This window comes from Aplysia californica, unplaced genomic scaffold (genome assembly GCF_000002075.1).
Source record: "Aplysia californica isolate F4 #8 unplaced genomic scaffold, AplCal3.0 scaffold00222, whole genome shotgun sequence".
Taxonomy (NCBI): domain Eukaryota; kingdom Metazoa; phylum Mollusca; class Gastropoda; order Aplysiida; family Aplysiidae; genus Aplysia; species Aplysia californica.
Window position 1 is genome coordinate 188,244 of NW_004797492.1, and position 14,619 is coordinate 202,862.

At 40.0% G+C, this 14,619-nt stretch overlaps 1 protein-coding gene across 1 annotated transcript; it reads right to left on the reverse strand.

The window, feature by feature from the left end:
• Positions 1-7,215: 7,215 nt before the first annotated feature.
• LOC101856664 (bone morphogenetic protein 5) lies at positions 7,216-14,442 on the reverse strand. The gene is made up of 8 exons (XM_013083268.2): positions 14,316-14,442; positions 12,328-12,487; positions 10,824-11,067; positions 10,111-10,294; positions 9,280-9,428; positions 8,639-8,836; positions 7,881-7,963; positions 7,216-7,719 (listed from the first exon to the last, which is right to left on the reverse strand). Exons 2-8 carry the CDS (start codon positions 12,472-12,474, stop codon positions 7,465-7,467), a joined length of 1,260 nt encoding a protein of 419 aa, XP_012938722.2. The 5' UTR covers positions 12,475-12,487; positions 14,316-14,442; the 3' UTR covers positions 7,216-7,464.
• Positions 14,443-14,619: the final 177 nt, after the last annotated feature.

The following is a 14,619-nucleotide window of genomic DNA, read 5'->3' on the forward strand; positions in this document are numbered from 1 at the left end:
CCCACTCCCCCAAACCCCATCTCTCTCCCCTTACATTGAAAGAGAAAACATCAGCCAAAGTTTGGTAGCTTCAATAGCTTGAGAGTCTTTGAAAACTGAAAATTTACAAATGTGTGTTCTTCAATCAGCGCTTTTCAGTAACATTTCTCATTGAAATGTGCTTTTAAATGGACATAAATGGTGTTGAGCTAAAAAAAAACCCACAAAAATTCGACAAAAATCGCCAAACTGGCGGGAAAGTGCTTGTTTCTTGGATTTCTTTGTCTTGACGAGCGCCTGGTTTCCCCACGCTGCCTCTCATTTTGTTCTTGTTCTCTCCATCATTGTCTCCTTCAATACGTCACCACAGCAGAAGTCAGCGACTCAGACGGAGTCTCCGCCGCACTCTGCTCAAGCTGCGCGGTAACTGAGGGCGGCAGACGACACAGCGGCACACGTCACTTCCGCCGGATGTACTTCTACTATTTCCGCCAACACGTCACTCGGGGCACAGACGTGGGATGTCAGGGGGGAGAGATAGAGAAAGAGAAAGAGAGAGAGAGACTAGAGGTAGATCTACGTAAAAGTGAGAGAGGGAGATGGTTCCAGGGGTGAACGATAATTAATTTCTTCTTCTAATTCCAATCATTTTTTTTTTTTAAAATGTTTAAACTTTATTATTTTGCCAGGGGGTTTAAACAGTGGATTTTACTTTTTTATTTATTTTAAGGACAAAGGGTAACTTTCAGAAGTCGACTCATCCACTGACCCTATGCTAGGTACGACGTCATTGCGTTTTCTGGCTTCCCACGGTAAATTGCCACAAATAAACTTGCCTGTATTCAAGTGTACCTGCATAATATTGTATCAAACCTTTATTCTTTTCAAATAATTTTAGCGGATAATACTTACAGCTTGAAACTATCTTATACTTTGCTAAAAATGCTAACATTTACACATGTATATAATGTTTTTTTCCAAAATAACTTGCTTCAACAAAGCAGGAAACAGACTTAACGACTTGTAAGAATTTTTTTTTCAAAGGGCAAAGGTTAAAGGAAGGGTGGTGAGTTGGGGGGGGGGGGAGAGAAAGGCTGAGAACCCCTGAATGTTCCTTCTATTTTCTGTCCTCATACGTGCCCAACTTTCTTCTTTGTTTCAACTTTAGTCATAGTTTTACGGCACTTGCAACACAATTAGGTCATACAAGTGTTGGAGATTAGAAGCGCTCCTTGAGAGTAACATACTAATAATATATCAGAAGGAGGAGAGATTAAGACGACAGATGTTTGATGAGAGAGAAGGAGCAAATCACACCAGACCACCCGCCAACCACGCATGTGCCTTAATTTGATAGTGGATATTTTGTGACCAATTGATAAATTTTAATTAAAAGTAATATATTTATTGTATACATATATTCAATCCCGTAATTACCTTATAAAAAGGATTCTTTAAAATATCCAAACAAAGCAAATTGTATTTAAAATAAAATTTCCCTCATAATGGTATATAAATGAAACCTTTCAATGGTTTAGAGTAAATCAAGTTTAATATCATTGTACGAACATACATTCAGATAGTCAATGGCTGTCTGGTAAGATTAAGATCACTCACATTTACTCACAAGGCACCTGAAAAGCGGACGTTTAACAAAAAACACAAAACCCCCCCAAAACAACCAAACAAACAAAAAAAAAACAAGCAAACCCCCTTCCCTCCTTAAAAACGCAAAAAAGTAGGCAATGTTAAATGTCCACAAATTCCAGCGAACAGTTCTCGAGACATATTGCTGTCCAATCCAAAGTTGGGCACGTAATTGCAGACAGACTTTAGTCATCATTTTTCTTGTTTCTCTTTCCTGGTCCTTTCTTTTCTTCCCTTTTTTCACATTTCATTTCTTTAATACTTTTCATACATCCTGCTGTTTTGGGTTTTTCTCGCTAAAATCATGTACAATGCACTCAGGGATATATACAGGGTCATCATGTTTTTTGTTAACTTTACCGAGTCAGTATTACAAACTGTGATCATACCATTACTACTCTACTTTCCATTGGAGCGTATTTCTGCAGTGGCTAAATAAAGGCATTTTTTACTTGCCAATCATTTACGTTTACTGGCTTTCATGAGTTTATTTTTCGTTTGTCCGTAGAAAAAAATTGGAGTAAAAAGAAACATAGTTTGAGTTTTGCGTTTGTGAGTAAAGAGAAGCACATTCATTAACACAATCACGGTCATTTTGTGTACGGAAGAAACAAAGAAAGACAGACAGAAACTGAAGAGAGAGAGAGAGAGAGAGTAGAGAAGTAGGATCTACCAAGAGTGACACCCTCAAACCACCTTCATCATTCCAGCCAAAAGATGGAGATAAAATCAGAATTGTCCCAGACGGCCACCCATATCTGAGGAGAAGAGAGGGGCGGGTGTGTGTGTGTGTGAGCATGTACGTGTGTGTGTGTGCATGTGTGTGAGGCCCTGGACAGTGACATTACAATAGTATCAGACAACTCCCCACAAAGATGTGACACATAACAAATCAAAACACACACAAAAAGCAAGAAAAGGGACAATCATTTCAACACTAGTAAATCTATATCTTTATTAATACAACTATAATCATACATTTATATATACATTCACAATTTCACCGATATGTACAAAAGTTTCGCATTTGTTGAGGTATTTGCACTGTAGAGCGACCAACTACAATAAATGACATCAAAACACAAAGCTCGTCAATGTCACTGTACACGTTCCGTCAAAAGATATATGTGGACACAAACTTTATCTGAAAAATTAAATATAGTGTATAACGACATTTTAAAAAATTACATCCCATTTTGATTTTAAAACACGCATGTAAATTGCGAATTCGTCATCTGTGAACACTTGATCAATAGCACATATTTTTGTTTTGTTTTGTTTTGATTTTGTAAGAGTTTTTTTAACTCTCTGGCTGGACCAAAACAAGTGGAAAAACTTGTTGATAACAGCAGAGAAGGAGAACAAAGCAGTAGGACCTACCACCGGCACCCACCAACCACCTGAGCGATAGTGCTGAAGAAGAAAAAAAAAAGAAGTTATCCGAGATATTATAAGGCATGGAGGCAACTCAGTAATAATATCACAACCAAAGGATTCCACGTTTCTCACAGAAAAGCTAATTTTTTAAAATGTTATTAGAAAGTTGTTGCTGGCAGCTATAAACTATTAGCAAGAGCCTGATATAGTCATAAACAGTAAGTTTGCTTTGGATTTTAAAAAATTTGTTTTAAGAAAAACCCAGTCACATATGCATAATAACATACATATAATAATATATATAAATTTATATAATAAGTATTCATATAAATCCTCCCCAACCACCCCACTCAAGCAAAAACCAGTTGGTATATTATATTCAATAGTGGAGACAGGGGACACAAACATTTAAAGCCATTGCCAACACTCTGTAGTAAATGCTCATACAAAATATGTATATATTTATAGAAATATATGTAGACTGGTAGCACAAAGGGAAAAAAAAAGATTGCAAATTCCGAAAAGATAAACATTGCAAACAGATTGTCAGCGTAATTACAATATGTCTCACGTGGAACAAGACGAAGGCTACGTACAGAAACAGTTTCTGACAACGTTCACTTTTGTATCAATCACACGAGTCCACACCTTCACAACCTGTTTGATTTTTTTGTTTCAGCAGGCGTTTTACAGCACTTGCTACATAATTAGGTCATATAGGTGCCAAAGATTAGAGGTGTTACGAGAGAGTGACAAACACAAAAAAGAAGGAGGAGAGAGGATGACAGACATTTGGTAAGAAAGAAGGAGTAACCTGTGAAAACTTTTAAAAAATATTCACAAAAATATTTATACACCTTGCACTTAAGTAAATTTGAAAAAAGACATATCCTGTTTAGCGAACTTAACCAAAAATATTCAACATAAATATTTCCGTGAGCTTAACAAAAAATGCTGACTTAAAAATGTATACACCTTGTGCCTAAGCAAACTGGAAAAAAGATTTTTCTGGTGCTTAACAAAACATATTCAACATAAATATTTTAGGGAGCTTATAAAAAAATATTGACTAAACCATTCATACACCTTGTGTCTACGTAAACGGGTCAAAAAGATGTTCTGTTTTGGGAGCTGAAACAAAACAAAACTGAGAAGCCGGCGGACACATTTCCCATGGACAGAGATATCTTTACCTGACATTTTAACCATCATGAAATAGCCGTGGGACAATCAACCAAGGATGTGAAAGTCCTTTTTTAAATTGTTCAATGGCACGGTCGAGATAATAGACGTTGTTAAGGCAAACTGCGCAATTTGTCTCTACTACAAAAAAAAAAGAAAGAAAAAAAACCCCAACCCAAAAACTATCTGCTTGAAGGAAACTTACAGAATGCCCAAATCACAGGAACCAAAATTTTTTTTAAAAGGGTATGAATATAAACAGTATAACTTTCACTCATATAAATGCTTCAAACTGATTACAAAACGAAAAAATTTTTTTAAAAAGTATAAACAATTTTCAATCTGATTTTCAGATGATGGCCTTTATTTTCTTCAACAATATCCGTCCTTCCTTAGCCACCACTTCCCTTCAACAGAGATGACAGGACAAAACAAAAATGACAAACTTATCTATAAAAAAATTATCCGTTGTTTTCCGTCTTCTTCCCCTCCTCAACAACCACAAGAGACACCATTTTGACAAACCACATGATATGTGTGTGTATATAATATAAATATGTATATCAAATCTATAACATCTTCCGGCAGACTGACAGTCAAGGACAAGGACACAGGATAAAGCTACAGCACCATCAACAACATTTCGCAAGACTTTAGCGTACCAACCACTCTTGCCTTACGGCGACATCCACAATTATTTGTGGGTTTTGTTTGACTTTGAGTAAAAAAAAAAAGAGCACATCAACAAAATAATGGTCATTTAATGCTGAGAAAAAGTAAAACATTCAGACAGACAGAAACAACAGAGGGAAAGTAAATGTTGCAAAAACTACCGCAGAGCTTCACTACTAATACTGTCGTTCTTTTCCCTCCACCTCACAGTACTCACACCCACCAAGGAACCACAGAGTCAAACTAGACAAAGAAACAATTTTCTCCTTCATTAACAGCATGATATGTGTTTAACAATATACAGTCCAGCTTTTCAAAAGATGAGGCCTCTTGAATCAACACCACCTTCGATACGACTTAGCAAAGCGGGTGACGAGCTGTGACCCCCCAAAAAAAAACCAATACAACTTCAGGAAATGAATAAATACCACCGAGGATTTCACCCAGGATCACCTGCACCGGAGTCTGGCAGGACCCTCACTGAACCACCACCGACCACATCAATGTGTAGTTCTCAACTTTTGGTGATCTCACCCAATAATTAAGAACCCCCTCTCCCCACCTACAAACCATATCAATACATGTTTAATTTCTTAACTATCTTATTCTAAATCATTAATTACAACATTATTCTTTGGTAAACAACAAATACGCTCCACACCCCTTCCAGGCCATAACAAAATTCACATTTATTCATAAATATAGGACATGATCTTGAGATTCCAAAAACCCCAGAATGGATTCCCCAACAATGAATTCTTGTCCAAGGTGGGGAGATGACCCGAACTAGAGCTTCATTGTCAGGGGTAGCACAGCTGACAACAAAGTAGAGGAACAATAAGCTGGAAAACAACAGCACAGCATACTATACAATGACGCAGCAGACTGAAAGTCACAACATGATAGAGGCAAAAACAAATAAAAAGTGTAGAGCCTCACACAATATCTACATTCCCTGAAAAAAAAAAAAAACCTCCCCAAAACGCTCTATTGCAGTTGTTGTTACATCTGACAACATCTACAATCCCCGCGACCCCCCCCCCCCCCCAAAAAAAAAACCCAACAAAAAACAAACCAATCCAAGTTCAAATACTGTTAATGTTCAATCTGAGAGATTAAGTTCTCACATTTTGTATTTGAGCTCCGTTCCATTGTCTCAGGCTATCTGAGCCCGCTCACCCCACTACTGCCATCACTACTGTCACATTCTGGCTCACACATCAGACAAAGTCTCGTACGTCTATAATGTGTTGGTGAAATAGACGCTTGTCAAAATAATGAAGTCACATAAACTAGCACTTTTCCATCTGTTGGGCGATTTTTATTGACTTTTTTTTTCCCTTTTGGCTCGACACCTTTTACATCCAGTTAAAAATACATTTCTGTGTGAATTTTCCTCAAGTAGTTGAACTGTTGATCAAAGGCACTATAAATGTCAATTTGCAGCTTCCAAGGACATTCAAGCTTTGGAAGTTACCAACTTTTGGCGGCCATTTGCTCGATAATTCTATCTTTCTTTCACACCAAACGACCCCATCATTCAATTACAAATATATTAACTTTTCATCAAAAGCCAAACAAAAAAAACAAGCTCTGAGATGGTAACAATATCTTCATACGGCCAAATAGTGACGAGCGCCTGATTCCAGCATGTCACAACAACAGATATTGAGTAAACATGACCCCTTAACTTGTCAGCTCTCTTCTTCCTATCTTCATCTCATCCCACCACTTTCATGTAATTTTTAAAAAGTAACAGCCGCTTCACAGCTCATTTAGCGATTAGGCGATCCATAGACCTCTACTACACATGAAAATAAATCGTCACTTTAAAAGCAGAGAGAAAAAAAAAAGGATCGTCCTCCTCCAATTGGATACAAAAAATCTTTTCAAGGTACAGTCAAACCTACTCTAAAGGCCACCTGTATAAGACAATCACCAGTACAAATGGCCACCTGTATAAGACAATCACCTGTACAAAAGGCCACCTGTAGAAGACAATCACCTGCACAAAAGGCCACCTGTAGAAGACAATCACCTGCACAAAAGGCCACCTGTATAAGACAATCACCTGCACAAATGGCCACCTGTAGAAGACAATCACCTGCACAAATGGCCACCTGTATAAGACAATCACCTGCACAAATGGCCACCTGTAGAAGACAATCACCTGCACAAACGGCCATGTCCCATTTCTTCCCTTGCGTATAGTTCAACACTACAACGACACTGTGCAAGACGGCCACCTGTCAAACATGGCCACTTTTCTCCTCCACAACGGGCGGCCATCTTAGACAGGTGCGACAGTAGTTGTTTTTACGTCCCCATCGACAAAATTTTCCATCATTTAAAATTTCATTTTCTTTAAAAATGTAGCTTTTTTTTACGCTCCACCATTCCCTATTCACAAAATTCGCCAGTCTGTGTTGACACAGGCTTCCATCCCCTATTACCACAATTCTCTACCCCTGTCGAAACAATCTTCCACCCATAAGTGGACAAAATTCTCCACCTCCTATCAACACAATTCTCCACCCTCTACCCTCTATGGACACAATTCTCCATCTACCCCCCCCCCCCCCCCCCATGGCTGGCCACAAATGTCCATCAGTGACAGCCGCAGGCCTTGACGATCATCTCGCGGAACCTCTTGAGCACCACGCTGGAGTTGTCGTCGTAGTAGAGCAGGGTGATGGTGCCGAACTTGGTGGGTGCGCAGCAGGGCTTGGGCAGCAGTGGCGCTTGTGTGTGTGTGTGTGTTTGTTTTTGTGTGTGTGTGTTTGTTTTTGTGTGTGTGTGTGTATGTGTTTGTTTTTGTGTGTGTGTGTTTGTAAGCGAGTAGCCCTCAGGGGCGATCAGGAACTGAAGAGGAGGAACGGTTGGATTATGTAAGCTCCTTACCTCTACTTCTTTTCTTTCTACATTTCTCTCAAGTAACAACCTCTATTCTTCAGCACTTGTACAACCTATAGCTGCTGCAAATGCCTTAAAACTCTTACAAAAACTAAAAGGAACTTGCTCACCTCGCTGTCAAAGCCAATGTCCCTGAAGTTGATGTACAGGTTGTGTCTCTGGCAGTTGTTGTGGGCGCGGTACCTCGTGAAGCCTGCAGGCAGTGAGAAAACAGTGTAAGTGTATGCGTGTAACACACCCTATCAACATTATCATTTAATCCTATTAAAGATGCAGGGTTTCCAAATTAATCGTCATGTCTCCGATAACAACGAGCCAAATGGGTTGAGTCTTAAAAACCTCACAAAACAACTCGAGTTCAAGAACACCCAGTCCGGGCTTCAAACCACAGCCATCCGCTCCTTAGTCCTGTGTTATGTCCAACTTAAGTGGGGGCAGCATCCCTGATAAAACAACTCGCCCTAGCATCAACAGTGGGTTCCATCTCTGACTCCCCCAGCACCGACCAGTTCTTTCAGTTTAGTTTTAGTAGAGATTTTACGGCGCTCGCAACTGCATAATGTCATATGAGCGCCAAGGGGTGGATACCAACCAGCTTCAACAGCACAAAGTCAGCTTCGGCTATCAAGGCACCCCGGAAATAGCGGGTCACAAGAGTGTGACAAACAAAAGAAGAGGAAAAACGTCAATAGCAAGGATTAGGAAAGAAAAAGCAGCACTTCCCTGTAGCAGTTCAGGCACAGTTATGAGCGTGACATTGATGAATTAGCCCATTTACAATTCTACTGTGCATAAGAACATGTTAATATCCCCCCTTTGGAAATGGCCTAAAGACACTTCAGTCAATAGCACCGCCCCCAGCACCCACCCGTCCTGGAGTACTCGGCGTAGGGGTTGTCAGAGTAGGACCGGTCCTGTGGGTCAGCCCAGCGCTTGCTGCGGATGGAGCGCGCCCGGCGAGACAGCACCTCCGGCGACATGTCCATGTAGCCCACCAGGAACGGCTGCTTGTCCGCCGGTCCGCGACGACCCACCAGCCCAATCTCTTTGGGCTCAAACTCTTCACCTGCGGGAGGGACGAAAGTGTTTTAGGTTCAGTAAGAGGAGTTTTACGGCACCTGCAACACGAATAGATCATACACCTGCTAAAGATTAGGTGTTACTAGAGAGTAACATACACAGAAAAAGAAGACGAAGAGATAAGGAAAATTAGATTTCTTTTTTAAAGAGAGAGAGAGAGAAAGAAAGAAAGAAAGAGGGAATGAAAAGTTCACTAGTGTAACAATGTTCTTTTACTACTACTGTAAAAAAAAAAGAAGTATCGAGTAGTCTCTAAATGGAAATGTACTATATAAACGTAATTTATTGTGATTGTTATCATTCTCATCATTATCAACCCTTGAAAGTTTGACAACCCATTTGAGATTTCCTTGGTGGAGTAGAAAAAAATTGCACTGATATGAAAAGCTGGGCAACAGTGGAGAAAAGGAAGATAAAAAAAACACTGACCATTCTCGTCTGTGACCTTGAGATAGAGGCCCATGTTGCTGAGGGGGAAGAACGTCCAGTACTCGGCCACGTCGGTAGCGTCCAAGGTCACCCAGCCCGTCTGCTCACCCGACACCCGCAGGTTGGACTCCAGCTCCAGGATCTTGTCTCTGGGAGAAAATCAAATTTTTTTAAAATGTAGGCGTTTTCTTACCTCCATCAACACAATTTCGGTTATTTAGGAGACAGGTTTCCAACCCTGCCAATCAGTCAGCACAGGCACACGACACACATTTAAACAACAAACGGACTCACTGCACTGAAGCAAAAACCAAAGGAAGTCACTCTATAAAACAGCTGAATGGTTAAGGAACCTTAATTTATAAAGCCTGTTTCTTGGGCTGACGAAGGTTTTTAACAATAAAAAAAAATTCTACCATGGCTTCTGCGTTCTAAAAAACAACTTGAGGGTTTTTCCTGTATGAGCCTTCTGTACTGTAAGTTTTAAAGTAAGATTAAGAGAAAGAGCAGTAAATTCTGAGCACTGTGGGGTTTTTTTTTAAACTAAAAAAATCCACCGATAAATAAAAAAGTAACCGGAGCTGTTAGGTGCAAAATGTGGAGGATTGTCATACGAGAAAATACCACCAAAAAGTTGGACAATTTTTTATGTGTTTAGAGGGAAATTGCATTTGGTACAATTTAAGGTCACGTTCGAATTTAGTCGAATTCCGTCAAATTATGTCAAAATGGTAGCTTTTGTCCATTCAAGGAGAAAAATCTGGCTGATCCTGACTCAATCGAAACAATATGAATTCGACTGGCGGTGTGCACTCGGTATAAGAGACTTACTCCCAGTCCTGCCCCTGCTTGATGCGGTATAGGCTGATGGTGAAGGAGCTGGAGGCAAACTTGGACGAAGCCTCCTTGTAGATGCGCAGTTCTGCCCCCTTCACCTGCTCCCCGACGGAGACCTCGCTGAAGTCAAAGAAAAATGTGCGGTCCCTCTCGTGGCGAAGGTGAGCCATTTTCCTGGCTGTGAAATAAAAGCAAATCAATTGTTAGGGCATGAAATTTTCAACAAACGTCATATAAGTTGCCTTGTATGTATGCCTGATGCCTCAAAATAAATGTACAGTAAAACCCCAGTGTAAAGTACACGGCTTTGAGCATGGTATCGGTAGTTACTTTCACTTCCTGAAGCCGTAAGCCCCATTCATACAGTTTTTTACTGTTTTTGGCCAATGGACAGCTTGACTAAGATGTGCAAAATCTCGAGTCCGAAGGGAGTACATTATACCAAGGCATTACTGGATTTGATTGAACAGAAGTCCCCAGAGTAATCAAACCCTTCATTTACAGATGTTAAGTCTCACCATCCCTCACTATGATTGACAAAACCCCGTAACCCCTCACTATGATTGACAAAACTCTCTAACCCTCACCGTGATTGATAAAACTCTCTAACCCCTCACCACAATCGACAAAACTCTCTAACCCCACACCATGATTGACAAAACTCTCTAACCCCTCACCGTGATTGACAAAACTCTCTAACCCCTCACCGTGATTGACAAAGCTAACGATGACATCTGAGCCCTCCACTTTAGCCGGGTCAAGGCCGAGCGCCGAAGCGTTGACAGAGCTGCTGATGTGGATGTGGGAGTCGTCTCCCCCGTCCTGGTCGGCCTGGTCCAGCTCGCGCAGGCTCTCATACAGGTCCCGCATGAACTTGGACGCCGACTGGATGATCTTCTCGTTGGACTTGGACTTGGGCTTGCTGTACAGGCCCATCAGCTCCAGGAGCTCCTGAACAACAACACCAGCATGCACCACAGACATCAACATGTTATGGGAATTTGATGGCAATTTTTATCGGATTTTTGTTTTTTTGGCTAAACATCATTGTTGCCCAATTAAGAACACATTTCTGGGTGGATTTTAGTTGTTTTTTTAATTGATTAAAGGTACAAAAAATAGAAGTTTTCAGTTTTCATTGACTAGCAAGCTATGGAAATAACCAAACTTTGACGGCCATTTTCTCGTTAATTCTACCTTTGAAACCGGGCGACCCCCACAGTTTTCAGTCTCAAATATCTTGACTTCTATTCAAGATAGATGGGTATTTTTTTCACTGATAGTAAGACAACCAGACATCAAATAACTATCATGAGTTGTCCGGCCAAGAACAAGTGACTATCTTCCCACAAAGAACACAACACACAAGACTCAAAACATCATAGTCATAGTTACAGATATTTTCAAATTGTATAACAATCACCAAAATGTCAGTATGGAGAAGCGGACCAAACTGTGGAACACATCCTTCCACACTGCAGGACATACAGAACCCTGAGACAGGAAACACACACACACACACACACACCTTCAGATAGAATAGGAAACGTGGCCGACCCTATTATTAAACACAAGAGGAGAAGCTGTACGGACCGACAGAAGAACTGAGCGGAACGGCCCAGTATATGATAGATACTGGACTTCAAGTGTGATGTGATCGAAGAGCAGAAAAGAAAGCCGAGAATGGGGCAACATACCCTTTAAGTTTAAAAGGGCCTTTACTATCTAATTTCCAAAGAAGCCTAACACCCCTGGTTAATAGAATTAAGTCCGTTGCAACAAGACAATAACAATGAAGAGTAAAAATACGACTAACCATACAGTATCTAATAAACCACTCAAAAACTGGTGCTTGATTATAAAAATACACTAAATGTAGGCATTAACTCTGTAGTGAACCCTTAGGCAGCCTCAGAAGATGCACCATTGCAGAAGTTTTTGGTTGAAAAGATATCAAGGAGATACAGAAAATTATCATTTTCACAGCACAATCATTTTCTTACTCCTCTATATCTCCTTTCAAATATTAAATTTAAAATACTATAATACATAGACAATTCATTTTCTTATAAGCAGTTTACTGTGTAATAATAATTTTAAAATTCATGGTCATATATATATATATCTGAAAATTTGTCAGAGGTTATTACAAAGCGCCCACAGTGTTTGTACCAGAGACAGTTGTGGTCCCAGTGTCTCCTCATGCCTCACCTGTTGTACTTCATCTCTCTGTCTGTTCTTCACCTTCCCCATCGGCACCGACTGCCCGAGGTCATTGTCCGTGTAGAAAGAAGACGAGTAACCATACACACCGTATGTACACGCCACAAAGGCGCACAGATAAAGAACACAGGACATCTTTATTGCCGACCTGAAAAACATCAAACAAATATGAACAAGAGCCTACAGTCAAAGAAAGTCTGTGTTGTGCTACAGTTGAAATGAGTATGAGGGAGTTCTTTTTATTGTTAAACGGAAAGAGAGTGCAGGAGCAACTCAAAAGTACATCGTATTTGACAAAATATTATTATCATTAAAGCTTTTATTAGATTCTACACGCATTTTCTCAAGGATTAAAATGAAAATTACAAATGGACAACCCGAATAACCAATAACTGTCAGAGAGGTAACTTTCGGAAGAAAGTCAATGAAGTTTATACTATCCATACTGTTGTTGGGATGTTCTTTTTTAAGACCACCGATAGATATCTACTGATAGTGATAATTACAAATTATATTATATGCCATGCCATAGGTATTTTCGGTAAATTTATTGAAACACTCCTGTCTCATAAAGGGATTTATTTCGAAGCTCTTTTAGGCTTTATTTTAGGGCCCTGAACACGATTTTGGTATTTAAACAACGAAGTGACTATTTCTCCAAACGTTCTGGAAAATAAACTTGAAAGAACTCTATTTCTGCGAACGGTTTCCATACCGAGATTTTTTAGTTATTTGTGAGACTTAGGCGTCATCTTTCATTTTGCCATTCTGCGAGGACTGGGAAGAAGCATTTTTTGCATCGAATTCAATTTCTAGAGCTAGAGATTTATTAAAATGTCTGAATATTCAGATACTTCAGTTGTAGTTGGGGCAATGTTCCCGGACTATACTTCATTTGAAAATGCCTTCAAAAGGTACTGCGAGAAAACAAGACTGATTGACCTTGGCAGTAACCTATTTTGCACTTAGTCACCCAGCAAAAACTAAAATCATTCATGTAAACAAAACAAAAAATCCCTTCACGCCCCCGTTCAGACCTTACACACACACACACACACACACGCACTCACATACACACAAGCACACACGCAAACACACACACCGGCCACTCCATTCACAATTATTATCAACAAATCTCGAGAACGGAAATCGTTCTGAAAAATAGAGTTCAAGCTTATTTTCCCGAGCGTTCTGAAAAATAGAGCCGGCCTTTAAAAAACTTCGCAAATGGTTAGTTTAGATTTTAGATGTTACGGCACATCATTTCGGAGGGGAGGGAGGGGCCAGCTATTACGTACTCGTTCGTCAGGGGGTGACCCCCTGACACCCCCCTAATGACTAGATTCTAGATCTAGAGTGAGTAGCATTTCCTTTTGTTGGGTTCTCGTCAAAGTTTGGTCTTACCCAACTTGACAGGCAGCATCCCGCGCATTTCCAAGCACTGTCATACCATCATCGTTCATGATCATACCATCAATCTTCCACTATGACTATAGTATAGTAGCAGAGCTACACTACAGACAGTGTATGTACAAGTACAAGCTACAGATTCATCATCAGCCTCACATCAGACATGATCAGTACAGGTGGTCAATTGGGAGAAAACAAAAACAAAAACCCTTACACCACATGACTACACACATAGATCAGTCCAGCCCATGAAACTAGAAGAATCTATACTGGATCTAGATTCTAGACCTATAGTTCTCTAAATGTTTACAATGTATGCCCCTTCCTGCCATAAACACAACCAACCGTCTAGTCTATTGTAATTTCAACTGTGTAAAGGCAAAGGAACGTGTTTGCCTGAAGCGCAGGTGTATCAAACTGAAAACAGTAGCCAACAGAACAGTACAGTCTACAGTTGACCAACATGAAGTCAGGGCCAAAAAAACACAAACTGCAAGAACAGTGATACATCCTACAATCATTACATACAGCATGATAGTTGGAATTGTTTCCATGAAAAAACTTACGTGAAATAGTCTCAAAACAGTAAGCAAACAGAACCTCACAGCTGAAACAATCAATTACAATGCCAAAACTTGCGAAAAGTTTTTAGGCTAGATCTAGATTTCAGTGAAGATAAGAAACAACGGGAGCTTCACGCATGCGTGAAAAATCAACGGGACAGTACTTTGAAAATTTTAGGCACAAATGATTGAGACAGAATGTTTACCTCCCTTAATGTATATCAAGTCTTAGTCCGTCTTGGATTCAAATTAATAAAGAATTAGGCTTTAACATAGTGCTTTTTTTTCTTCTTGCATTGGGGGTGGG